Here is an 11,346-nt window from a genome sequence, read left to right as displayed (position 1 = left end):
GCCGGGGCGGGCGACCGCCGCGCGAGACGTCACCGAGCGGCGCAGTGCGGGCCCGGGCCGGGCGTCTCTGGAGGTAAGGGTGCGGAAGGGAAGGAGGTTGCGGGGGTCGCTGCCCGCTGGCGACTCCGGGCGGGAGGTGGCCCCGCGGCGATCGCGCTCTCCGCTGGCACAAGCGTCTGGAGGCTGTGCGCGCGGCGCCGGGGTCTGGAACGCTTGGGGCCGGGCACAGAAAGACCGGGGCCGGATTCTGACGAAGGCGGCGAGAATCCATTCTGGGCGTAGTGGTGCCGTAGAGGAACGGCGATGGTCGGGCCCGGTTTGCCACGCGCGTTGGCTGCGTGCACACGTTTGGCTGTGCAGGTGGCAGGCATTGCAGAGGCCCTACAGGTAGAGATACGCAGCTATTGGTATAACAAACAATCAAAATTACCTACTGCTGGTGAAGGCTAACAGCCAGGTAATCGTTTTCCATGCTGAAGGAGAGGTTTCCTGCTTTGAAGCTGTTGTGATTGAGGGATGGGTTCACCTGAGGACAGACCTAAGTCTATTAGATATGTTCTCTAGTGAACATAAGTTGAGGAGAATGGATAGTGATGAATATAGGCTCAGATCATAGTTTTATGCTGAATTTATGGTGGTCTGGTGACACACTATTAATAATAACCTTTCATTCCAAGTAATTGCAGACCACCGTGTGTGTTTTTGAGGCACACAGAGGGGTTCTTCTGTCAGTAAAATGTTGCCACTTAAGACCCCCCAGTACAGTCTTTTTGCATTGAGAGTACAGAACAAGATTAAGGAGGATCTAGTATAAAAAGAAGCTAATAAGTGAGTGTAGGAACATCAACACCCTGGATACTGACAGCAAGGTGTAACAGTGGTGAAGGAGCATGCTGTCACAGCTGTTGTGTTTCTGTGAAAGGGTCATTGGAGCATCTGCTGCAAATCTGATTGTGGGAGTTCTGTACTGCCAAAGTAGCAGAAGAGATGGGAGTCTTTTCCGCGGGGGAGCTGTAAACAAAAAAGCAATAATAGGTTTATTTGGCTTACTACTGCCCATCTGCCATCTCTTTTGTAAAGAGGTGTGGGGTGGTGCGGAGAGTGATGTCAAGCCATTCTTGGGCAGCAGCAGCCTTTGGTCCATAGGCAAGAAACTATGAAGAAAAGGTCAGACTTCACCTATGAGCTGTTTCCATTTCTGGCAACAAGAGGCAAGAAATCATATGTGGTTCATTAATGCAGCAGATCTGTGAGCGTCTATCCTGAGATGCTGTTTTGGAGCCTGTTTGGCTGTTTTACCTACCACAGTGTGCGTGCTTTGGCTGCAGGAATCGTTCCGATGAGACCTGAGAAAGCTGTTAAGCACTTGAACGTTATTAATCTTTGAGTGAGGAGTAATCCTGAGGGTGGCTTCTGAGGTATGTATCTTCTCAGGAATTAGTCTGAAACTGCAGCTCCTACACTGAGAAACAGTATCAGTTTCAGGCAAATTTGTTGTCTGTTGTTCTCATCTGAGTGTTTGCATATGTAGTCTGAACTTCAAAAACACATTCTTCCAGTACTCTTGTGAAGTCTCTTGGAAATAGAACCAGAAGGAACAAAAGGAAGCAGAGAATAAGATCCTGTGCCTGCCACAGAGCATCTCTGCTGAATTCAGGAATGTAAACTGTTTTGTGAAAAAAATCTTTGAATTAAGCCTTGGCCTCAGTGTGAGTAGCAGGAATGGTAGGATCAGTACCAGAAGGTGATTTTTGCATTGCAGCAGGAATCTGGATCTGAAGCCAAGCCACAGCTTTGTGTTATTGTAAACTTAGGCTGAGGTTGTGAGTCAACTTAATTTAGATGAAGGGAACTGCAAGTAAATGTGACCCTGTTGCTGTAATGGGAACTCCTGGGAAGTACAAGATTTCTGACTGGTAATTTTAACAAACATTTCACTTTTAGTCCCTAGAGATGTTAGGCAATGCCTAGATAAGCAAGACAGGATCTCTTTTTCATACTCAGCCACTTCATTCTGAGATCTTTTTCTTCTAGACACCTACCTGAGATGATACCACCGTCTGCAACAACCCCTGTCAGTGATGCTGCACTCTTGCCAAGCGCAGCTTCTCAGGAAATCTGGAGGTCACAAGTTCCAGGCTACTCCGGATCGGTCACCCAGCACATAAGTCATCGGGCCAACTTCAAGAGACATCCCAAAAGGAGAAAACACATCCACCCGTCACCACCGCCACCACCAAATACTCCATGTCCTGTTGATTTGATTGACTTCGGGGATTTCCAGCCTCAGAGGTCTTTCCTAGAGCTCCTGTTTAATGGGTGCATTCTCTTTGGGCTTGAGTTCAGCTATGCTATGGAAACAGCTTACGTTACCCCTGTGCTGCTTCAGATGGGGCTTCCAGACCAGCTGTATGGCATGGTGTGGTTCATCAGCCCTGTGTTAGGTAACTTTTCTTTGCACTGTTTCTTCCCTTTTGTTTTTTCCACTACATGGGGTTAAATGGGTTTGTTTTCTCTTCTTCAGCTGTTCACAAGTGTATTCCATGTGCTCTTGAGGATAAGAAGCACTAGCCATAATGTTAAGACAACCAATTGGAGAATAGTTCTTGCTGTGTCATGCTTGAAGTGGCCTGAGTGTGATGAAATTGCCTGTTCTTTTAATGATTTCTCAAGCTTTTAGGTCTTTAGCCTAAAAGCCTTTACTCTCTTTCTGTATTTAAAATAGCCAGAGAGAATCAATGAGATTGCCTGTTCAATGTGGTGTCCCAATGAAGAAAGACCATTGGCCTCTACTATTACAAGTATTGCAATACTTGCCTTAGTATGGAGGTAGGGCTGGGACTATATCCATTGCTATGGGAAGAACTGCAGGATGGGCTGTTACTTGGAAACTTTGTTCTGTCCTTACGAGATGTGAGGGTAGGCCCTTACTCATAGGCTGGCCTAGGGTAATAGAGGTGCCTTTCCAACTTGCATGGTTGCTTTCTGCTCCCTTCCAAGCTAATTGTGTAGGGGATCTCCTGTCTAAGGTAGGATAAATGAAACAGCTTTTAAGGAACAATCCTTTGGAAAGCAGAACTGTTTTATTCTTACTTCTCAGCCGATGTCAAACTTTGCTACATTAACGATATAGAATGAACCTGATAGTGAGCAGCGGTGCATTATGTTACTCAGTCCCTGACTTGGGAATTGCTAGGCAGCACACTATGTGCAGATCTGTGCAGCTAGTACCAACTGGGGAAATCACTATGCCATGGTGTCCTGCCTTTAAGGGCCTTTTAAGCTGCCTATTTTAAATGCCCTGTGAAACAGACTTGTAGAAAAATACTAGTTGGTGATTCCTTTTTTTCTAGGATTCTTGCTACAGCCTTTGTTGGGGGCCTGGAGTGACAGATGCACATCAAGATTTGGGAGGAGAAGACCTTTCATTCTGGTCTTAGCCGTAGGTGTGTCTTCTAGAAATGATGGGCATCACACTTGTAAAGTAGAAACATTGTACATCTATCCTCTGTGAGATCTGGCACTAGGCTGAACAAAGTGCCTCTGAAGTGTTTGGTATTGTGGGGTCTGAAGAAGGTGGTGAGCTGTGCTGAGGTGGTGCTTTGGCAGCCAGAGCTCCATACATAAAAGCTTCCCTTGTCAGGGTCTGAAGGGATAACATTTTGATGGTCAAGAATGTATTCCTTTGTCGAAAAACAACTCCAGGCATTTGTAAGCTTCAACAGTGGAAAGCATTATGTGTATCCTGTAAGCCATGCTCATTCTCTAGGCTGGTGATCTGAACAAGAGCAATAGGGCTTCCCACAAGGCTGTGCAGGTAGCATAGTGCTTCTGGAGTATGGAGTGATGCAGAGGTTTTTTGCTTACAGGCAGTACATTGATTGATTTTGATTTGGTTTTCTTCCCAGGGGCGTTGCTTGGGCTCTCGCTTATGCTGAATGGCAAAGATATAGGGAGTGCCTTGTTTGACACTGCCAATAACCATAAATGGGGGATCATTCTTACAGTCTGTGGTGTTGTCCTCATGGACTTCAGTGCAGATTCAGCAGACAATCCCAGTCATGCCTACATGATGGATGTATGCAGTCCAGCGGATCAAGACAGGGGCCTCAATATCCATGCTTTGTTAGCAGGTATGCTTTCTAGGTGATGTGCATTCTAAGTAAACGATCCCTGCTGCGAGAAAGCAGAGTGTAAACCCCAGGTCTTTTCCTGTGTAAGCATAACTGAATATCTGGAGAGGTAGCGTTAATTAACTTTGAAAACAAACTTCTGCTTACTGCAGAAGGCTTTTGTGACAGCAAACAAGACACAGTCCTGGGTTGTTCGTTGGAGTGTCCCTCGTATCATATATTACACCTACAGAAACAATAAAATTATGCCTTGAGGGAGGAGGTTTGCCTTCCTGCAGATGTGGAGAATGCCTTTTTCAGTTGCTCTGTTGGAGGAAAAAGCACATACCGGGCCCTATGATCCCTCATTGCTGTCATCTTCAATTGCTGTAGTGTCCTAGCCTAGCTTTTCTCCCCGGGGGGGGGCTCCTTCCTGTTCTTGAACGTGTTTGTAAGGAAGAAAGGAGAGCGGAATGAGAGGTGTCCAGTGCCCTCGAAACTTCCGTGTTCATCAGTGGCAGTGCGGTGGCAGTTCTGTACGCTGTCAACCCATTGCTGAGTAATGAGCTTGCTGTGCTCCTGAAGTGATTTGGTCTGTCTTGGAAGCAGCTAGATCTGTGTTCCTCTAACTGAGGAAAATGGGTTTTCACTTACTTTCAGGAGAACAGTCGTAGCTGACTGATTGCAGAGCCTTGACACGAGGCTGGTGGACACTTCTGTTTTACAGACTAAAATAGCTGAAGGTAAAGTGGTTTGTTCTTGGCAAATAAAGAAAAACAATTTTTGATTATTTGTATCATCACTTTCATAGCACTGCACTTCTCCCTCTTTCTGTACTGTGTTTGTACATGCAGACTATTCTTGGGGTGTGGATAACTGTGTTTATTATAGCATTTGAATTGAAAAAGGGTTCGGTAGTGAAACAGAAGTAACATGCTGAATTCTACTTGTGAATCATTAGACAAATGATGCTATGCTGTTCTGATTTCCAGGATTCGCTAAGGAAGATAATCTTGGCTTTGTTTTTTCCACCAGGTCTTGGAGGTGGTTTTGGTTATGTTGTTGGAGGAATACACTGGGATAAAACCAGTTTTGGAAAAGCTGTGGGAGGGCAACTTCGTGTCATCTATGTCTTCACCTCAGTTACACTGTCTATCACTACTGTGCTGACTCTAATTAGTATTCCAGAAAGACCCTTAAGGTTCTTTAGCAGGAAGAAAAAGGTGATGAAGAGTCCAAGTCTTCCTCTCCCTCCTTCTCCACCTTTCTTCTTTGAGGAGGGGGTAAATGAAAACTTTGCTTCTCATAACTCAGCTCACTTACATGCAAGTTTTACAACTCCCATTTCCCCCATGAGTCCACTTACACCCAAATATGGCAGTTTTCTCAGCAGAGACAATTCTTTGACAGGAATTAATGAGTTTGCATCATCATTTGGGATTTCAAATATTGACAGTGTGCTTATAGACTGTTTTACAGGCGGGCACAATAGTTACTTGTCACTTCCAGCTAGCTTGCCCAGGCAGCCTGCCAGTGTTAGCTTTCCTCGAGCACCTGATGGGTGTTATCAAGGAGAAAACGGAGTTCTGGAGCAGGGAGAGAGCAGCATAATGCCAAGGCCTGATGGTGATGCACTAAGGGTGGGCTCGTTGGATGCGATGAAGCCACGGTCGTCGGGGATCCTGAAAAGACCTCAAACCTTGGCCATTCCAGATACCATAACAGGACACTGTCCAGAAAATAGCAGAAGAAGAAATGTAACCTTCAGCCAGCAGGTAAGGGCAGGAAATCAATGACATGACCATGTAAACCTGAGCATTCATTTAATCTCTTCATATGCTTTTGAATACATGGTACACAAATTCACTGTAGAAGACTGATTGTGACAGTTTGCTCATAAAAGTTACTACGGGAACAGCATACCTACTGTGATAGTGGGTAGGATGTGGATCATGACTGTCAGTCTGTCAACTGCCTTTGCAAAGATGGCAGGAGTGGGAATATTCTGCTCTCACTGGGCCACGTGAGAAAGTTAGTTTGGTTATGTTTAGTCCTGGTTTGCCACCCAAGGAGCTACCATGCAAGAGCAAATAAAGACACATTTTTATTGAGCCTGTATCTTCCCTTTCCATAGAAATGCCTGCAATATAGGGACAGGGATAGGATTCTCCTATGAGCTTCTCCTTATGGCAGTCATTACACCTGGTTCCATCAGGGTGGTGAGGTTTCCCTTACCCAGGGATAAGACTCTGACCTCACTTCCCACTGTTGATAACTTGGAATGTCTGAGATCCCCGTATGCTGGCCCATATTTTAATGATCCGGAATGAGGTAAACTGTCCTCTGTTGGTTTTTTGGGGGTGGGTTGGGAGGTGGTGTGGGGGTTTTTGTTTGTTTTGTTTTGATTAGTTTGTTTATTGCTGTATTTGGATGCAGTTTGTGAGAGCAGACTTTGCTGGGGCCAGGATTTCACATACTGTGTACGCAGAAATTGAACAAGCAATGAGAATGCGTTCCAGTTAAAACTGGCCTCTTCTTCCTCATGTCTATAAGGCTTCAGGAACCAAATTCACCTGAATGTGGGTGCAGCTCCTGTTCAATGCAGTGGAATTAATGTCTTCTACACTACCATCTGGATGTGGTTGACAAATACCTTAGAGAAGTGAAAGGTACTGTTTCAGGTATACTGAAAGCTTGCAGCTCAGTGCTGTCATGTAACACTTATTCCTTGAACACTTGAACTTCTAGCTTAGCTAAATGCACTGTTTTTAGTCTCCGAGTCAACATACTGCAGTAGCAGCAGGGTTTTAACCTTCAGATTATCAGATGAGGTGTGTAATATTAGATAGATTTGCTCAAAGGATATTTGGGTTTTTTCTTGCTGTGTTTGTTGACGTGGTAGTTCTTTTGGTCACAGGTTGCTAATATCTTGCTGAATGGTGTTAAGTATGAGAGCGAGCTGAATGGATCAGGCGAGATCTCTGAGCAGCCACTCTCCGTGAAGCTTCTTTGTTCCACCATCTGCCAGATGCCCAAGGCTCTTCGTAACCTCTGCATCAACCATTTCCTAGGTATTCAGAGAGAGCTGTCTTGCTTTCATCATGAAGTAGGTCTACCTCGTGTTAATGTTTTTAAATATTGTACCTATTGGTGCAATGGCTGCCAACTAGAGAGGACAGGATCTGTTCCATATATACTCACTAATAAGATAGTTTCTGGTATTTAGTTTCTTAGAATACTGAGAAAGGGGGAAAAAAAACCCAATAAACCAAAAAAGCCTACATTCTGAGAAAGGGAATAACAACAGCCTGAATCAGCACATCTGTTTAATGGAATGGTTACACTGGCTTGAGAAATGCTACTCGATCAAGAACATGAAACTATCAACCTTTTTTATTTCTTTTCAACACTCTGAAACTGGCGTTACCAAGCAGAAAGATGGGGTTAGTTGTATGTCCCTGCTTACACCTGAGACTGGCATTTGTTTTCCTTTCTTTGACAGCATGTGGATGGGGGTCACAGAACAGACTGTGGGGAGGCACAGAACACAACACCACAAGAGTGCCTGTAACCAGTGCACCATTACCTTTACTTTTACCAACGTGTGACCAATGTGGTTAGGAAGGCCTTGCAAGCAATCCGGTTTGCACAAAATGGGACAGAAGGTTACAGGCAGTTAATGCTCATTGGCTGGGAAAGAAACAAATGTAGATTATCTGTATCAGTGGCCCTAATGCCAGTGTGTGAGTAGGAGTTTTTAAATGTGTCGTAAGCACTCTAGGGGCAGCAGCCATAACAGAAGTAGCGCTGTTTCCAATTCAGTGTGGGAGGAAAACAGCAACCTAAAAAGACAAGGTGATGAGCCACTCTGAAGGTAGCTCAGACTGCTATAATCTATTTTTCTCTCTGGCTAAACCAGTATTCTGTGGCCTGTGGTCAGCCTTCAGGAGTCCATTCAGAAATTTGTAGGACAAAAATCTCGGTCTTTAAAATCTCAAATGTTTGACAGACATTGTAGTGTAAGGAACAGGGACCAGCAGTCTCAAATGAATGTGGCTGAATGTTATGTAAAATAATATGTCTTCACTTGTGATTTGTAATATAGCTAATATAATCTGTGTCAGCTTACAAAGGAAAGCAGATGCTCTGCAATCCTAATATGTTACCTCTGTCTTCTTTCAGGGTGGCTTTCCTTTGAGGGGATGTTACTCTTCTATACCGACTTCATGGGAGAAGTAGTGTTTCAGGGGAATCCGAAAGCACCTCACAACTCAGATGAGTATCAGAAGTACAACGCTGGGGTCACCATGGGCTGCTGGGGAATGTGCATCTATGCATTCAGTGCTGCTTTCTATTCAGGTACTTAGCACAGTCATCCTAGTTGCTGCTGTGAGAACATGCAATGTTTCTGCAAGAAGTAGTCTGGTATTTATGTCGCATCTAGCCTGCCATGTGGTACAAGTGCTGAAGCAGGGTATTCTTTTGTCACTGATTATCTCTCCTGCTTATCTTGGCCTGCACTGACAGCAGATGAGGTCTGCAGTCCAATGAAAACATAGCTCTGTTAGTCTGTAGTTCTTTTCACAAGTATCATTTTTAACATACATTGAATCCAGAACTGCCACCATAGGCACAGTTCTGTCACATAAGCAGTCAGTACCCATGTGTGCCCCACGTGGACCACCCCAGTGACACACACCACCCAAGCACCTTGTCCTGTGTGTTGTGCATGTGCCATGTGCACCTCCACTCCGGCCCTGAACAATTCCCATTAACCTTTTCAGGACAGGAGCACTGCCAGGCTTTGGGTCTGCCATACCCTCCATTCGTGTGGGGCAGCAAGGCTGCATTGTGGCAGTGGGACTTGGAAGGGATCCTTGGTGCCTGTGTGCAAGGCACCAGTTACTCGCAGGTGTAATGGCTGCTGTCAAGATGGGGCTGCCTAATGTCTGGGTTGTGGAGTCTGAGGTGGACTCCTTGGGTCCATGGATCAGCTAGCAGCAGGGAGGGCTGCAGTTCACTCTGAATGCCATGCCATTGTCTTGCAGCCGCATTGGAGAAGCTGGAGGAGCGGTTCAGCACACGGACGCTCTACTTTGTGGCATATTTGGCCTTTGGCCTGGGCACGGGACTGGCCACACTCTCCAGAAACATCTATGTAGTGCTGTCGCTCTGTGCTACCTACGGCATCCTCTTTGCCACGCTCTGCACGCTGCCCTACTCCCTGCTCTGTGACTACTACCAGAGCCATGAGGTGAGCCCCGGGACAGGGAGGGGAGAGGGGCTCCTGCAGCGCCCCCTTACTCTTGTGTCCCCTGCAGTTTGTAGGCTCGCAGGTGGAGGGCACACGGCGTGGGATGGGCGTTGACATTTCACTTCTGAGCTGCCAGTACTTCCTGGCACAGATCCTCGTGGCCCTGGCCATGGGGCCTCTGACAGCAGCTGTGGGCAGTGCCAGCGGCGCCATGTACTTCGCCAGCCTAGTGTCCTTCCTGGGCTGTCTCTTCTCCTCACTCTGTGTCACCTATGAGTCACCGTCCACCGAGGAGCTGCCACCCACTGAAGAGCGGCGCCCACTCTTGCCCCGCACGCAGAATGAATAAATGGGAAAAGCCACCGCTGCCTCTGCTGCGTCATTGTGTTGCCCTCTGCCTCCCCACGGTGGCATGGTGGGCTCGTGCGGCCCTGGGACAGCAGAAGTGAGCATAGGAAATGACAAGGAGGTCTGCACTGGCTTCTCCGAGGTTTACCCTGCCTGCAGGAGGGTGAGGGGCTAGTTGGCAGCACCTGGCACTGCTCGTCTTTCCCTTAAGGGGACAAAGGCCCATCTGTGCCCCTGGTGCCACAGCACCAGGAAGTGGTGGTGTCAGCATGGGGCCATTCCCTCCAGGTGCTCCTCGGTGCTGTCATTTCCAGGGGAATGAGCGATGATACTCGAGGCAGGGCACCCAGAAGCCTGATGCCTGGGCAAATCCTCTCCGGTGGCAGCAAGCTGCAGGGCTGCACATGCCACTGTGGGCCCTGCTACTGTGTGAGTGCTGGGGACGTGGCGCTCCACCAGCTTCATGGACAGAAGGTGCCTTCTCATGGCCAGGCAGAGCGGCCCAGTCCTTGGTCACCTGAGAGCAGCAGTGACTCTTGTGAAGCCTTGAGGAGCAGCAGGGCCAACATGCAAATCCCACCCTGTGCTCATGGTAAGCTTGGTTCTGGAGGGTGCTTTTAAAAACTTTGGAAAAGTTGAGAGCGACGGGTCTTGCTCAGTGTCAAGTGCCACAGCCGGGTTCCTGGGTGTGCGGAGCTCCCACCAGCAGGAGTGCTCCAGGAAACCGCTGTGGAGTGAGATCACAGCGGCCTGCCCTCCAAACCCTGCTCTGTAGGTTCTGGCTGTGGTCCATGGCGGTGGTTGCAAATATGTGCGTATTTCCTTCTAAATTAGACTTTTGACTTGGACTACAGGGCCTTGTGATGACTTAGTAGGGGGATGGGCAGTTACCCGTAACCTGGTTTTGGAGGGAAGGGACTTTTTGCACCAGCTTGCTTTGGGCAGAAGCTTACTCTCAAGCGTTTAAGAAAAATAATTTGTATGAGAGCTTGGAGCTCACCATCCTTGTTTGTCAGGGTGTACCTTGTGACAGTTTAAAATCTGCATGGAGATCAGTGGTCAGATGGAGCTACGTCTGTCTTACCTCGTTAAAACTGGTAAAAGGGCTTTGGGTTTTATTCTCTCTCAGAATTCTTAATTCTGATTTTGGAAGGTGGTAAATGTTTGGGATCTCATACAACTTCTGGTTAAGCACAGGAGTTCAAGTGTTGAGAGCAAAGATGAAAACAAAAAGAAATCTTTCTAGGATCTTTGCCAGCCTGTCTCCATGGGCAGGCAGACAAGGTGTCCCAAGGACGACGGGAATTTTGATGTTTACATGTGCTGTGCATGACATCTCTGTAGAGGTTATGTTTGCTCACCTGGTCTTGAGGTCCAGAAGGATTTTCTCTGGAGGGTCATTCCATTTAAATGAGTTTTAGTTGCCTGTTGACAAGTTTATTCTGACGCTTGATCTAGGTGAAAACTTGCGTAATCCTTAGCTCTTGTGGCTTGCCATACTCCAATGCTGAAGCACACCGCAAAACTTTTTAAGACCTCCTCATTTTTGTCATCTGCCCTTGAGTATTACTCTCTTCATTTGAGAAGCAAATTTCATGCTACTCAGTATTAAAGGAGGAACACCACTGAAGT

General features: G+C 46.9%; 1 protein-coding gene across 11 annotated transcripts in view; it reads left to right on the top strand.

The window, feature by feature from the left end:
* SLC45A1 (solute carrier family 45 member 1) overlaps positions 1-11,346 on the top strand; it is a 50,804-nt gene that overhangs the window by 34,233 nt on the left and 5,225 nt on the right. For 8 of the 11 annotated variants that reach the window (XR_010989707.1, XM_068158091.1, XM_068158085.1 and 5 more), the window contains 8 exons: positions 2,035-2,444; positions 3,354-3,446; positions 3,909-4,133; positions 5,148-5,887; positions 7,030-7,183; positions 8,295-8,471; positions 9,161-9,366; positions 9,434-10,306. Coding sequence is in view for 9 of the 11 variants with exons in the window: in XM_068158085.1 (XP_068014186.1) it covers positions 2,035-2,444; positions 3,354-3,446; positions 3,909-4,133; positions 5,148-5,887; positions 7,030-7,183; positions 8,295-8,471; positions 9,161-9,366; positions 9,434-9,715 (2,287 nt within the window). In the remaining 2 variants the exon portion in view is untranslated. Of the gene's footprint in view, positions 1-7; positions 74-2,034; positions 2,445-3,353; positions 3,447-3,908; positions 4,134-5,147; positions 5,888-7,029; positions 7,184-8,294; positions 8,472-9,160; positions 9,367-9,433; positions 10,307-11,346 lie in introns of those variants that run through there. The other 3 variants (XR_010989708.1, XM_068158090.1, XM_068158089.1) reach the window with 2 other exon arrangements.

This window comes from Melanerpes formicivorus, unplaced genomic scaffold, assembly GCF_026170545.1.
Source record: "Melanerpes formicivorus ecotype bairdi unplaced genomic scaffold, bMelFor1.0.p_v2 SCAF_39, whole genome shotgun sequence".
Classification (NCBI taxonomy): Eukaryota; Metazoa; Chordata; class Aves; order Piciformes; family Picidae; genus Melanerpes; species Melanerpes formicivorus.
Note: the sequence above shows the minus strand (reverse complement) of the source record. Positions and strands in the feature narration are given on the sequence as shown.